Here is a 15,173-nt window from a genome sequence, read left to right as displayed (position 1 = left end):
AAGTGACATTAGAGCTTGTCAGGTGGAGCCCAATTTCTCCCTCTCATCAGTTCTTCCCCTCACTCCTTTTATTGTTACTTTCTCCTCTCCATCACTCTAATCCGAACGCAATGGGGTGACTTGTACTGACTCATGAGAGAAGACTTAAATTTTCAGTCACATTGGTAGCTTGAAATTGGCCATGATGGGAGAAGTTACCACCATTTATTACCGAAATTGGGAAATACTCAAATCAATGTTGTTTTCCCAAGAATCAGTTGTTAAACATTTACCAGCACACCACTGATTTAGGAGTCTTTAAAATTTAACATGCACACTAAAAATGCACACTAAAACATGCATACTAAAAATACCATTCCAATAAATTTTCATTTGCTATGCTATTTTCACACTGCAGCATATTAAATCCATAAAAAGTAGTGGATTATCTAAAAATAAGGAACGTGGTGACTGTGAGCCTCCCCAAAATGGAGAGGATAATGAAGATGCAAAATAGGGCAATTGTAAACATCATCTGTGTTATCAACTGTGTTTGTAAGATAGTGACCAAAATAAGATAGTAAAGAGGTTCTTAATTATGTGCTACTAGGAATGGATAAAATAACTAAGAACATTTAGTCAGAAAATAATATATCTAATTTGAATAGAAACAAGACTAGTTGGTTAGAAAGAAATAAAGATATCAGTTCATTACAAAAAAAAATTGTGAACAAGGAGAATTGTCCAAAAATGAGCAATTTCTTTCTGAGATAGTCAGCTTAATGAGTTGTTTATTGATCTGTTTATTGAGGATATATAGTGGATCATGATTGTGTAGAAGTTCAGATGACATCCACGTTCTCACTCACCTCAAAAATTAAATGATTTGGTGAGCCCATATACCCCATTTCTTTTGATCAAACATCACAACTCACTTAGAATGCCTCACAAGTCAATTGTCCTTCCTGATTGGAGAGTCCCATGGAGAGAAGTTTAGCATTTTGACCTAACAATTTAAAATGTTATTTATTCCTGCTATACATTTCCTTATATCTTCTTTTTTCGCCTTCTATACCCTTTTCCCTAATCTTTTTTCTTGTTATTATAAGCAGATGAAACTATTTCTTAGTTACCATTGGATAGAAGTTTTGGTTCTAACCATATCTAATGGAAACCTTTAGAGATCTACAGCAAAAGATCTTTCAAAGTCCACACCATCCAAAACTCAGTAACCATATCTGGTTCTGTCTTGCTAGACTCTGATACTTCCCACTGTTTTTCTAAGTGGTTTCTTCCACTTTTAACTCCCATTACAGCTGGTTAACCTGGTGATCATAGACCCAAATTACATAATTCTTGCTAGGTACGGAAGTTACGGATTTGTTACACACCTGTTTGTAGGCATGGGTTTTTTGCCCTACTGTTATCATAATGTCACTTGAGACACAATATGTCATTAAGAAAGCTGATGGATAATACTGCCAGATTTACTGAGGCAGTATTTTATGGTAGAAAAGCTATATACCAGGAAACAAGAGATCTGAATCCTGGCACTAAATTGACCTTTATGATTTTTGAACCTTAGTCTTCTTATTTCTGTGAGCTTTGGATTATACTATCTTTAAGATAAATTTCCAGTTAATAATTGTATTATTAATATAATGATTATATTATTAAGTGCTAATAAAAAAGAGACATGGCATTTCATTCACTTTTGTTTCTTGAGTGCCTAGCATATTGCCTAGTACCCAATTAAAAACCAAACGTTTGTTAAATGAATGAATAAATGAACTAATGATGTATACAGTTGTATGGTAGAATGCTAAGAATAACCAAATATGAGGCGAACAAAGCACTGACTAAAACAGCATGTATGTTTGATCCCATTTTGGAGTAAAATGAACTAATTAAATAAATATTAATGCACATATGGAAAAAATTGAAATAATTTTTTTTTTAAAACTGTCAGTAGGATTGCAGGATATTCTGACTTTCTGTGCTATATATTTATGGAATTTTAAATCTTATATAAATTATATTTACAAGATTAAGATATTAATATATATGTAAGCTGCATTATAATATTTTCTTTCTTTTTATGTTTTTATAGGTTTTTTCCAGTCCTTGAAAAACATCCTTACCAATCCCCTGTATGTTATAACATTAGTTTTGACACTGCTACAAGCCAGCAGCCATATTGGAATTATTACTTATGTCTTCAAATATGTAGAACAGCAGTATGGCCAGTCAGCATCTGAGACTAGCATTTTGTTTGGTAAGACCTGTTTATGTTTGCTTGATAAATGCTATGCTACTGAGTCACTGAGCTCCAAGTGACATTTTGTTGTGAAGGCAACTTCACATTTTATTAAATATAATTTTCATTTATTTTTTTCAAATTTTATCAAATCGATGGGTCTTGTGATATCATCATTGTTCTGCATTTGAAGTTACACCTCATGTTATTTTTGAGGAGATGAATTCCTGAAGTGACATTATGAATGACATGTGACATGTGAAGTGACATGTGAATGGAACATGTAGATATGATATCTGCATAACTGGATCTTATAATCTAGTGCTGAGCTTCTGAGGCAAATCCTTTTGTAATATAATTATGATACTTCTATCCTTCATGGACTTTGAATCAGGACCCAGATACTTACAAAAAATAGGACATTGATGTTTCCAGGAGAAAAATCAATTTAAACACATCATTGGTATCTATATAATTCCACACAAATCTCGTATTTTAGAGAGGTTTTTTGCTGCAGTATCTGTTTCCAATGACACATGGAGACTTCTTTATGAAGGAAAGGTTTTCTCATATTATTCTTTCCCTACCCCCTGTATAATATAAGATTCTTAAGAGCAGTAGAATACCTAGTACATGGCCCAGCACATTGTAGAAACCCAATATTTGATAAGTTAAGCTGAATTTATCAAGTGATATATGAATAGGTCATAAGTAAACAAGAAAAATATAATTCTGTAGGATGTACTTATTGAACTTAAGATAAAAGTTAAAACTGTAAATTTAACTCCTAATAAAGTTCTCAGCCTAATTTTTTTGTTAGAGGGATCTTCATCTTTAATCAATCTTGGAAGACAATGAAATGGAAAAGTTATAAGAGGAATCAACTGTTTTTAACATCACATATAGACCTGTTTATCATCTTAGGGTATGTGTGTGTTTAGATGAATAAAGAAGAGATATTAATTTAAGTGTTCAATTCTAAACTACTGGGCAAATTTGTAGTAAGTTTTTAAGGATGGGAACTCTTCGTTTTAAGGAAATGCAAAGGATTTTAGATGGTAGGATAAAAGTCTCAGAGTCAGGAAGATGATATTTTGTTGTTGTTTTCCGGGAGGGGACAAAAAGCACCTTATAAAAACCATATGTTCAGACATACAGATATTCTTAGTCACTGACTTTTGCTACTGAGGAAACTAAAACTTCAGCATTGGCAGGAAGAAATTATTTTTATCTCCCCCACATGGTGCACTGACCCTCTACCTCCATCCTGGACTGCCAGCCTTCTATTTAAGAAGTAACAAGATAGGATGATTTTGGTTGATATACAGTGTTTCATGTGTAAAGACATTCAGAATAACCATATTTATATAATTACATTTTTTCTCTTACTTCTAGGATTCATAACCATACCAACTTTTGCATCTGGAGTGTTTACAGGAGGATATATCATTAAAAAATTCAAATTTACCTTGGTTGGAATTGCGAAATTTTCATTTTGTAGCCATATGTTGTCCTTCCTATTTCACCTATTAAATTTTGCGCTAATCTGTGAAAACAAATCAGTTGCTGGACTAACCTTGACTTATGATGGGTTTGTATATATATATCAATATACCAATAGCACAATATATAAACCATCCAATGTAAAAGAAAGTAAGGCAAACAAGGCAGATGGCAATTTTACTAAACTTTTAACTCAGAGAAATTTCAATTTACAAATTCTTAAAACGTTCATTTCTTAAGATCTCAAAAAGTTATTTTTTTCCCTTCCTTAAAAGAAAAGCCATATAGTTTGTAATAGTAATAGTTATTATTTATGGGGTGCTTACAATGAGTGATGGGTACTTTTATCCCCATTTTATAGATAAGGAAAGCAAGGCTTAGAAAGATACACAGATTACATATCTAATAATGTTAAGATTCTGACTCAGATTTGAAGGTTTTGACTCCAAAACTCTTAATCCTAACCACTATGATCTTGGGTGAATCATGAGAGAAATATAAATGACATTTTCCAAAAGTGACTGAACAATCTTTATCTGCAGTTAATTTTGATGTTTAACAATTATCTTTATAAGAAAACCAGTACACTGCACTCAATTCTCCTTTTTTGCAAGCTAATTCTGTTTCTTCTGGTATTGTCTTCATTAGCAGTAGAATTGATAAATACTCTATACATAATGGCATATTAGACCTAGAAAGCTTTTACTTTTCATTATTATCATGCATCGTGCAGTATACCTAGTACTACAGTCTCTATCCCAAATCAAGGGCAAGATTCCTGTGCAGATTTCTCATCACCTCCTGAATATAGCCAACAATTTAAGTTTAGGAATGTTCACGTTCAAGCAACAAGCAAAGATCCTTGGATCACAGTTTAGTAACCAGACTCCTTAGCACTGCTTATTGTTGGCTTTGGGCTTTGAAACTCTGGGTCTTATGAGGTGTCAATTTGAACCTGTCGAATCTTCCCACATTTGCTTACCTAAACATCATCCTATTCTTGGAGGCTTGCCAACTTAATCTTGAATTATCTCCCCATTCCCTCCTAATCCTGTTTGTTGTTGAATATTCCTATTGACCACCACTCACTCTGGTATATCAAAATACAGAGTACCTGGAACATTGAACTTTAGAGGGAAGAGAATCCTGGAGATTATGCAGCCCGACCCTCTAATATCCTCTTCCTTTGTTAGTTGAGACCCGGAGAAACTGTGGCTTGTTTGAAGTCATACAGTGACTCCAGAACGATGCTACTTCACAGCACAAGCATACAGGCTTTAACCTAAAGCCAGTTCCCTGAAACAAGCACAGTAACTGTGCTATCTATTCAAAAGAAGGCAGCTAGAGTTCTATGGGCTTTTTTCATTCAATAAAATTTCACTGAGTGCCTCCTTAAAGGTCAAAAAATTTATAGGATACCTCAGTGCCCTCATGGAACTCATAGTCTAAGTGATGGCTATTAACAGAATCAATATATTTAGCATTTATGAAATGTTAGTCACTGGGGTAAGTTTTTAGAGTATGAATTACTGTAGAGGTTCTCAGAATGTGGTCTGAGAATCTACAGGGGTCCCTGAGACTTTTGCAGATGGTCAACAAATTCTAAACTATTTTTATATTAATACCAAGATAGTATTTTTCTTTTTCATTCTCATTTTCTAATGAGTATATAGTGATATATTTTTTTCATTTTTATTTTATATTGGAGCATAGTTGAGTAACAATGTCGTGTTAGTTTCAGGTGTACAGCAAAGTGATTTAGTTATACATATACATGTATTTATTCTTTTTCAAATTCTTTTCCCATTTAGGTTATTACAGAGTATTGAACAGACTTCCCTGTGCTTGTACAGAGATATTTTCTAAGGCTACAAGATATGTGATGATAATATCAGTCTGTTGGCTAAGGATGTGTGTGCTTGCACATTCTCACGTACTAAATTTTTCTTATTATTAATCTCTAGTAGAGTATGTACATCAATACGTAGAACCCACTTGAACAAAAAACCCTTGGGGTCCTCAGTACTTTTCAAGAATCGACAGGCTGCTGGTAACAGAAAGTTTGAGAACAGCTAAATTAACTTTTTTCCAAAGAAAATTCTATGAGGATTTATGACTTACAAATGGCAAATCTAATTTTAGAAAGAGTAGTCACATTGCTGTGAAATGGCAGACCTAATGTGAACACAGGAGTGTCTGATTGCAATGTCCAGACTGAGTCATTAATCATTATGATAAATCACTCCCTGTCCATCGTGTGTCCCCAAGCAGGATTAGGTATTAGATGCTTTCAGTAAAATCATTGATTACAGAATTTCTGAATCTACCTTCTTCTTTCTTCATGAAAATTACTTTCTCATTCAAAGATAATTTATCAAGATTTTTACCAAAAAAAAAGAATAATTTTAAAAATCTATAAGCAGAAAATTAATTATATGAATAATCCATTTAATAATTTTAGCCATATTATAAGATTATATTTTATAAATACAACGATGTTTCACAGTAAATCATTATAAACTTTGTTATGGTTTCATTAAAAAAGCATATGAAGTTTTTCTAGTCTTTCTCAACTGATTCTATTATTCTTTTTTTTTTTTTTTTTTTTTTTGCCGTACGCGGCCTCTCACTGCTGTGGCCTCTCCCGTTGCGGAGCACAGGCTCCGGACGCGCAGGCTCAATGGCCATGGCTCACGGGCCCAGCCGCTCCATGGCATGTGGGATCTTCCCGGACCGGGGCACGAACCCGTGTCCCCTGCATCGGCAGGCGGACTCAACCACTGCGCCACCAGGGAAGCCTGATTCTATTATTCTTGATTTTTAAAAATTGATCCTTAAGGATTCTGCTTTGACCACGTTGAATCCTTTCCTTGTGTAGTTAAAATATAGATTTAAAAATTCAAACTAGTTAATTAACATTCACAGATTCATGAGACTTTACAGTGAGCTGGGAAGAACCTTAGTCTAATGCCATTACCCTACTGAACAGAAACCAATTCTCAGAAAACTGAAGTGATTTTTGAGGAATTTTTTGACAGAATCACAAAGACCTCTTGTCTATGTCTTACCTATCCTCTTTGGTTTCTTTTTTATGTTTTATTTTTTCTACATCATAAATCATGTCTGGGTAAAGATAAAGGGTGAAAAAGTTAATAAGCACTAAAAATAAACTTTGCCATTTTGGACAAGCAAAATATCTCTAGTTAATTTAAAGACAACCCTTTCCGTTATTTCTCATCTCCTTTTTGTCTCTCCTCCTTCTTTTCCTTTCCCTCCCCTTCTCTTTTTGTCCTCCTCCTTCCTCCCTCTCCCCTCCTCCTCCTGCTTCTTCTTCTCCTTCTTCTTCTTCTCCTTCTCCTTCTTCTTCTCCTTCTCCTTCCTCTTCTTCCTCTTCTTCTTCCTCTTCTTCTTCTTTCTTCTTTTCTCTCTTTCTGATATATGTCTATCATATATTTCCAGAAATAATCCAGTGGCATCTCATATAAATGTACCACTTTCTTATTGCAACTCTGACTGCAATTGTGATCAAAGTCAATGGGAACCACTCTGTGGAGACAATGGAATAACTTACATATCACCTTGTTTAGCAGGATGCAAATCTTCAAGTGGCAGTAAAAAGTCTGTTGTGAGTATTATTTTTTACTTTCTTCTCCTTAATCAAAACTGCAGATTTGATTTAACTTACTTAAACTTTGATAATTACTTACCAAATGTTTCTACAACTAAGGTCACCAGTAAAAAGATAGAAAAAGATTCCCATTATTGCCTGTCATTGTGATGGCTGTGATGCGTAAACAAAGCCTCACATAAAATCCTGCTTGAGACACAAACAGGTTTTTCTGTTGCTTGAATTCTCATGAGATTACTCCCACCTTTTCTTCTTGCGTTTATAAGACTATGACCTTTTGAAATTTAAAAACATTTATGATTTCTAGGAAGCACCTCATTTGACTAAAGGATATGATTTCCATTAGGTTGGAAGTACTTTACGCTTCAGATGCTAGGGGAAAATCCTGAGCCAACCCCTTGTCAATCTGGGTGCCTTTTCAGGACAACCATCTAGATGCAACCTTGCATATAGATGCTGGAGAGTTTATCTTGAGGCTCAATACCCTTTTGACTTTCCAAGAAATTAATCAAGGCTTCATGCTCACTTGACTGTCCAATTTTTGGCTTCCAATTTTGATTTTTTTCAAGGTTGGCACTTTTCCTACACAGGATAACTTCATATTCTGCTTACCTATTGCTAACATCTCCCATAGAAGTGCCACTGTCTTCTTCACTCAAAATATCCCCTTCCATGCAAATTATGAGTTTTCCCCAATCCCCCAAGTAACTTCCAATAGCTGGGCATCAGATATGGTGTTCTCTATTCTACTTCCAATCCACTGAATAACTCACAAAGTTGGGGACCCACTTCCTGGGCCCTTTTCCTATCACCAATATTAGCAATATTATCAGCTATGATCATTGCTCTCTACCACATCCTCCTGTCTTTGATTTTCAAACTTTACCATCATTTTCTTGCCCATAGTCCTACTAACTGCATTAATGAAGGTCACTGAGAACTTTTTGAAGAACCTAGATTCTTTGAAGCTGAGTCATAAATTTGCACAAAAATGGCCCAAAGACTATACTTAAAAACCCATATCTCATATGCATGGCTATAGTGCCTTTCATTGAGAGTGCCCCGTTTAATCTATGGTCCCACCTTGTCCACGCGTGAAGGGCTGGAAGAGACATGATGTTAGAATCCTAAAGAGAGCTCTGTCTACTATGGAGACATCATCTTCTTAATACTTTACCATTTAGGGACCACTGCGGAGTTCTTTTACCAAATTCTTAGTAATAAGTCATCCCTTCTTAATCACTCAAAATAATGCCCTTTGTACTTAAGTTTTGTTTTATTGGCTGATAGGCTTGCTACATAAAGAATTTCTCCATACAATTCTTAGTAAAAAAAAGGTAAAGCTTGGTCATCAGATAAGTATGAATTCAAATTCTTCCCCAGTTCCTCCTTCAGTAATTGGTCTTTAGCATTAATGGGTTCAAATTTCCCTTAAACCTTAGTTTAGCCTAGACTCAGAATAGAATTTATTAAAGCCATCTAGCTACATAAACTGCCTGCCAAATTAAATTTCTAAAATCATTTGTTCCTAAATTTTCTCCAGCTGTGTTCTAACCTTTAGGGTATTCTGTTGTGTTGAACCTCTCTGGTAATGGCATCATCTATCCTATAATCTGTCATTATGCAATCAGATGTTGTATTTGCTGGCCAAAGTGGAATTCTAGCATCCGTGCCTGGTCCCTTCTGCCCTGGACTTTGCCCCATTCGAATGGGTGGTTCTCGACCCAGGTTTGACCCCTCCAAAACTACTATAATTTCTGGATTCCCTAGGCAATCCTACTCAGGGAGTGTCACTAACACTCTGTAGAGATTGTTAAAGAGAGTAAGTAGGTGTGCTATAGAAAATAAAAGTGAGTGGTAGAGAAATATTTAAACATTTTATATTGATGAGAAAATAATTTACAGAGTTTCAGACATTACTTTTTTTCTATTCTTTCCTAATTTTTAATTTAGGGATGTATGAAACGTTAATAGTAAATTACATTTTCTTGTCTATAAAGGAATCCAGGAAACTATTTTGCCTTCCAATTCTTAAACAACTGTATTGTTAGAATGTTTTCTTTAAAAACTGTAAATATTTTAGCTTAGATGAGTGAGATGTCTTTAAATATAATAGAATATATTTATAGCCCAGTCATATTTTGTAAATATATTCTGTCATATTTCAAAAACTATTTTTCAGATGTTTCATAACTGTAGTTGTGTGGAAGTAAATGGTTTCCAGAGCAGAAATAACTCAATGAAGTTGGGTGAATGCCCCAAAAATGATCAATGTACAAGAAAATTTTATGTTTATATAGTAGCGCAAATATTTATCTTTTTTTCTTCTGCATTGGGAAGCACCTCAAATATCATGCTGGTTTTTAAGTGAGTATTACTTTTTAAAAGCATTTTTACATAGACTATAAACACACCTAATAATGTGCATATTTTTCCATAATATATTTGGAACCCCAATTCATATTTTGTTACATTTACATTTTCTAAGAGTGCATTTTCTTAGGATTACTGTGATATTTCACTGCCATAATTAATAATAATTTTGCCTTGACCTTTGCCACTACAAAATCTAGATTCTGTACTTTCTCCTCTTAATGAGAATTTTAAGACAGAGACTGATCGACAACTGCCTCAATGTGAAAGAATCCCCGTTGTTATTCTAAAAGAACTTCTCATTTTGAGATGCCTTATACCCTGTTGGGCCTGTCAGAGTGAATCACCTATTGATTCCATTGAAAAAAAAAATTGGGGAACCAGATCACATAATATAAACAGTCTATGATATTCCAAAGTTTTTAATCCTAGTTAAAAGAATGGCTTTTGACCTAGTCTCTCAAATACCCTCGTAGAGAAAAGAAAAATACATGAGCAATATTCATTCTTTTCTCCACTGATTAGACAAACATTTAGACCACACTTGGTGAAGAATACTCCATGATGAATAAAACAGATAAAGTACCTGTTCTCATACAGTTTAGAGTATAACAGGAAAGACTTATGTAAGGCAAATAAGCTTAAAAATAAACACATAATTACAAACTGTCGTTAGTACTACTAAGAAAAAAAGAGTGCTATTAAAGGGAATAAAAAGGAAAAACAAATTTAGGATTGAGGTGAGGAGCTGTGAGGAAGAGGACTCAGAAAATACTTCTCAAAAACAGTGACACAATCTAAAGGTCTAGAGGGTATGTTAAAGTTAGCAAGTGAAGAACTTTACAGGGAGAGGGGCTATATGCCAATGCTTCAAGGCAGGAAAGAACTGATGTGTTTGAGGAGTGAACAGAAGCCAGTTGGTTGGAACATACTGAGTGAGACAGATGGCACAAGGTAAGACTGCAGGGTTAGGAAGGGAGTAGGTAATACAAGGCCTGTTGGTGAAGTTAATCATTCAATCACCTAAAAGTGAAAGCATGTAAAGACTTGCATGTAGGTATTAAAATATATATGTGTAAATATGGTGATCTGGGTTAACCTCTAGTTATACTTTTAAGACATAAGTAGTTAGCAACAGGTTCACGGTCAGCCAACAGCATGACTTAGAAGGGAAAGAAAACAAATATATTAATGTTTTTTAAAATGAGTATAAAGCTATAAACTGAGACTACAGTTGTTTAAATTCCACAATGACCCTTAAATCTTGTCAAATTATTTATACTAATTTATTCCACAGATAAAGCTCTACCTTACCATAAAATACTGTCTACTCAAAAGGAGAAGCTTTCCATATTTGCCAAATTACAGATTCATTAAATTACAGGAAGTTGTCTCAAAACTCCAAATTAGCTTGCATCTCAACAAGTCTTGGCTTCTTAATTTAAAATTTTTCATGAGGAGAACGAGAATTTTAGAGAAAACTGTTACAACATTGATGATAATTTTATCTTAATAAGAAAGTGGTAAGATCAACATTACCATTTATCAAAAACATTTATTGATTTCTCACATCAACATTTATTGATTTCTCACATCAACATTATTGATTTCTCTTCGATTTTATTGAAAGAGAACTTTTGTGAGGCAGACTGTGGAATAAAAATATAAACTTCAGTCTATTAATGATTCCCCAATGCTTACATCATAAGGCTATTATTAAAACTAGACTAAGCAGGAGTGTTGATATTTACACATTCAGTATATATGTTAGGCACGGTTCTAGGGGCCACGGATGGAACTGTGAACAAAAGTGATAAGGGCTTTCCTTTCACTAGCTTTCATTGGGTTGAGGGATGGGAGAGTGGATGGGTGTAGGAGAAGAAACAATAAATAAATAAGCATGTAAATACACAAAAAAAAGAAGTGTTAAGCATTAGGAAGAAAAAATCAGAGTAAAAATATAGAAAAGGTAATAAAATTTTAATGCTTGGAAATACAGATGACAGGAATAAGGAAGGAATTCTTGTACTATTCTTGCAACTTTTCTGCAAGAATAATTAATTTCAAAAACTTTTTTCGAAATAATTTCAAAAGCATTTTTTTACAACACTGTTTTAAAGAAATGGTAGTTTCAGACTGTTCCCTCCCAAGAATTTGAAAGCTCAACCAACTCTGTGAATCTTTAAAAATTGGACAGGAGTTATAGAAGACGACTCATCATAAGAGCCCCTTTCCTCTTAGTAAAAGCCACCCTCTCTGCAAGAATAGTTAAGTTTTGAAGAAATCCACATATTATAGAATAATTGAGGCTAAAGCTATGATCTGGATGTGCATGATAAACAACCTACTTCACTTCTACAAAGTGTGGTTAGTCTACCAAGTGCATTTCTGGGGATTTTATTCAATCACCTGTCTGAGCCATTGAAAGAGATGGATCACCAAACTAGACCACGACATTCCATGAGCATCTGAACCTCCAGCCTCACTAGGTCAACGGCCTGCATCTCCAGTAAAATGCAATTAGCTAATCACCATGTATCCAAAAAAATTAAACATTAAGAAGCCTAACAGCCAAGTCTACAGTACATTGCTCAGGCCCTTGGCAGAGCCCTCCGTCACTAAATTCTGGTGAGGAAGGAGGCGCACTGCATCTTCACTAACTAGGGTTTTAATTACCCTCTGTCTCTGTAAATTGCAATGGCAGGGTCTGCTTTAGGATCCCCATTCCACTGTCACCACAGCCTGACTTGATGTTCCCCCAGTGTGGGAAAGGGGAGACCATAGATGAGAATAACCTGATGAGGAAAAAAGAAAGGAAAAAAGAAAAGCAAAGAAAGAAGAGGGGGTGGAGAAGCAGTACTAATTCAGATACCTTCCATTGAAAGTCATTTGATGAGACCTGAATAAAGATTGAGGGTACAAATCATGCAGATATGAACAGGTGAAGAGCAATCCAGGGAAGGTAGCAGTGGAGGTAAAAGTCCTGAGGTGGAACATACTTGACATGTACAAGACCAGGAGGACTGTACGAAGAAGAAAGAGGTAAGAAATACAATGAGAGAGCAGGCATGGTGCAGAGAGCACAGACCCTATGGGTCACAATAAAGACTTTGGAGTTTACTCTCATTGTATTAAGAAGCCAGCAGAGAGATCTGAGCAGTAGAATTATACAACTATCTTATCCAATTAGAAGATCACTGGCTGTTGGGTGGAAAATATGTCTTTGGGAGGCAAGAACAGAATCAGAGGAAACAGAAGGCTACGATAGGAGGTGCTTTTTGTGGAGAATCCATCCTGAGAAATGTTGATCAAAATACAGAGCTGATCACTATCAGATTGAGGTAGGACTCATGCTGCAGTGACCAATACTTTACATGATAAAAATGTGTGTGTGTGTGTGTGTGTGTGTGTGTGTGTGTTGAGAGTGTGCATGTAAGTATGAGCATGAGGGTCTGTAAGTGTGCATCCATGTGAATGTAGGAGTGTGATTGTCACTGTATATGTGTGTATGTGTGTTGTGTGTCATTATATCACATAAGTCTATCATTTCCACTGAGTTGTCTAAGATTTCAAGTTCCCTTTCAGGAAGATATTATCACTATCCCCAAGTCCGCTCAATTCTCCTACACACTAGCCCTCTCCCTGGGTAAAAATACAAGTTGATAACAAACATCTCAATTTTGCCTCTATTGCATCCAGCTTGTAAGCCAAATACACCCTTTAAAAAATCAACTGCAATGAAAAGTGACACTTCAGGCACTTGTCACAGAAAATTCAACCAGGAACAAACTGCATTCTCTCTCTTCCCAAAAGCCCTTTTAAGAAATCTGATATTTGAGAGAGACAGCTAACTGGACTAGTTAACTGTCATGGCTGATTCCCTCATGACAATTTCCTCAGGGAAGAACTCACCTCTTTGAATAACATGACCTCATCTACTTACTGGCATGGCTTCACTGCCCTCAAGGATAGTGTTTTGTGTCCTCAGCTCGGCTAGTGGAAGTGTCCCTGCCTTTTGCAAAAGCAGAGGAAAAACCCTTTCCATTCATTTTCTTTCTTAATACATAACTCTGCTGTGTTTAATTTTTATTATGCTATGTTTAATTTTTTATCCTGTTTACTTTTATAAGCTTTCTTGAATACTTTTGAGAATCTCACTCAAGGGTAGCTCTCCTACAAGGCTTAAAGGGCAATTTTGTGTAAAGAAAATTGAGGTTTAGAGGGCTAGCTTATTACATTGTATCCTCACAACACCCAAGATAAGACTACTTAGCAGATAAGGAAACTGAGGCTAAGAGAGGCTGAATGACTTATCTAAGGCATTTAGTTACTATAAACATGATTTATCTCTTTATATCAATAACAAAGACTAGCATAGAGTCTCCTAGGAGGCACATGGCAAATGTTTGTTGAATGACTAAATTTACTTATCTCTGAACACATACAGTCATTCAAGAAAAAAAATAAACCTTTGTATCAGTTAATTCAATATTTCGGTAAAAACAGAACTTCTGAGCCTCAGTCACCCTCCCCCATCTTGCCACTACAGTCAGATAATTTATTTTGCTTGATATGTATTAGGTTATTACAGAGTTGGTTATATCATCAGCTCATTGAACACAGAAATATGGAATTGTGGAAATAACTTTCTAAATGCAAAAGTGAGTTAAATTGTGAGAGGATACAAGTGTATTTGCTACCTTTAAAATGACATTTAAATACACTAGACAGTAGAATACAGATATCTTTTTTGACCTTCCTGGTTATATTATGTAGTTTATGAATCATATTAGTCAACTTTTCTGTTAAGAGCAATGATAGAAATGAAGTAGTAAAAAGAGTTCTGCTCAGACCAAGACCTACATAAAAGTATTTGCTCTCTCATATGGCAGGTGTCAACTGAATAGATCACATGAAATCACTGTCTTCATAGATATCATAAAGTCTATTCCAACCACTATCTCAGGATTTTCTAAGGATCAAATGTGGAAATGTTTGTAAAACTGTCTTGAAATTGTAACACATTGAATAAGTAAAGAAATAAGAACTGTTAATATCATTCAGATGTTTGCCTTCTAAAACAACTGAAAATATAACTTTAAATAATATCTGCTCTTCACTTGAGGATTTTCATTAGATCATGAAGAACAACACTGAGAAATGCTTTAATATTTAGCTCAATCTGGTATTTTAGAGATGCTTAATGTTGCTTTGCCTTTATCTTATTTCAGAAATGTTGAACCTGAACTGAAATCACTTGCCATGGGTTTCCATTCACTAACTATTCGAACACTAGGTATGATAAATATGTAGATGATAAATTCCAGGTATAAATTTTCATGTCAAAGCTCAAAGACTGAATGTAACTGATTTCCAATTATCAGAAAGTTTCTTTAAAAAGGTATAAGTAAAATATCATTTTAATGTTTGTGG

General features: G+C 34.8%; 1 protein-coding gene across 1 annotated transcript in view; it reads left to right on the top strand.

Moving 5' to 3' along the window:
* SLCO1B3 (solute carrier organic anion transporter family member 1B3) overlaps positions 1 to 15,173 on the top strand; it is a 57,580-nt gene that overhangs the window by 36,621 nt on the left and 5,786 nt on the right. Inside the window, exons 9-13 of the mRNA XM_027129244.1 lie at positions 2,090 to 2,254; positions 3,632 to 3,827; positions 7,199 to 7,364; positions 9,550 to 9,734; positions 14,972 to 15,036. Of these exons, the coding sequence (XP_026985045.1) occupies positions 2,090 to 2,254; positions 3,632 to 3,827; positions 7,199 to 7,364; positions 9,550 to 9,734; positions 14,972 to 15,036 (777 nt within the window). The remainder of the gene's footprint in view (positions 1 to 2,089; positions 2,255 to 3,631; positions 3,828 to 7,198; positions 7,365 to 9,549; positions 9,735 to 14,971; positions 15,037 to 15,173) is intronic.

Source organism: Aethalodelphis obliquidens, unplaced genomic scaffold (genome assembly GCF_003676395.1).
Source record: "Aethalodelphis obliquidens isolate GAN/ISIS:26980383/991018 unplaced genomic scaffold, ASM367639v1 scaffold36, whole genome shotgun sequence".
NCBI classification, from domain to species: Eukaryota; Metazoa; Chordata; class Mammalia; order Artiodactyla; family Delphinidae; genus Aethalodelphis; species Aethalodelphis obliquidens.
Note: the sequence above shows the minus strand (reverse complement) of the source record. Positions and strands in the feature narration are given on the sequence as shown.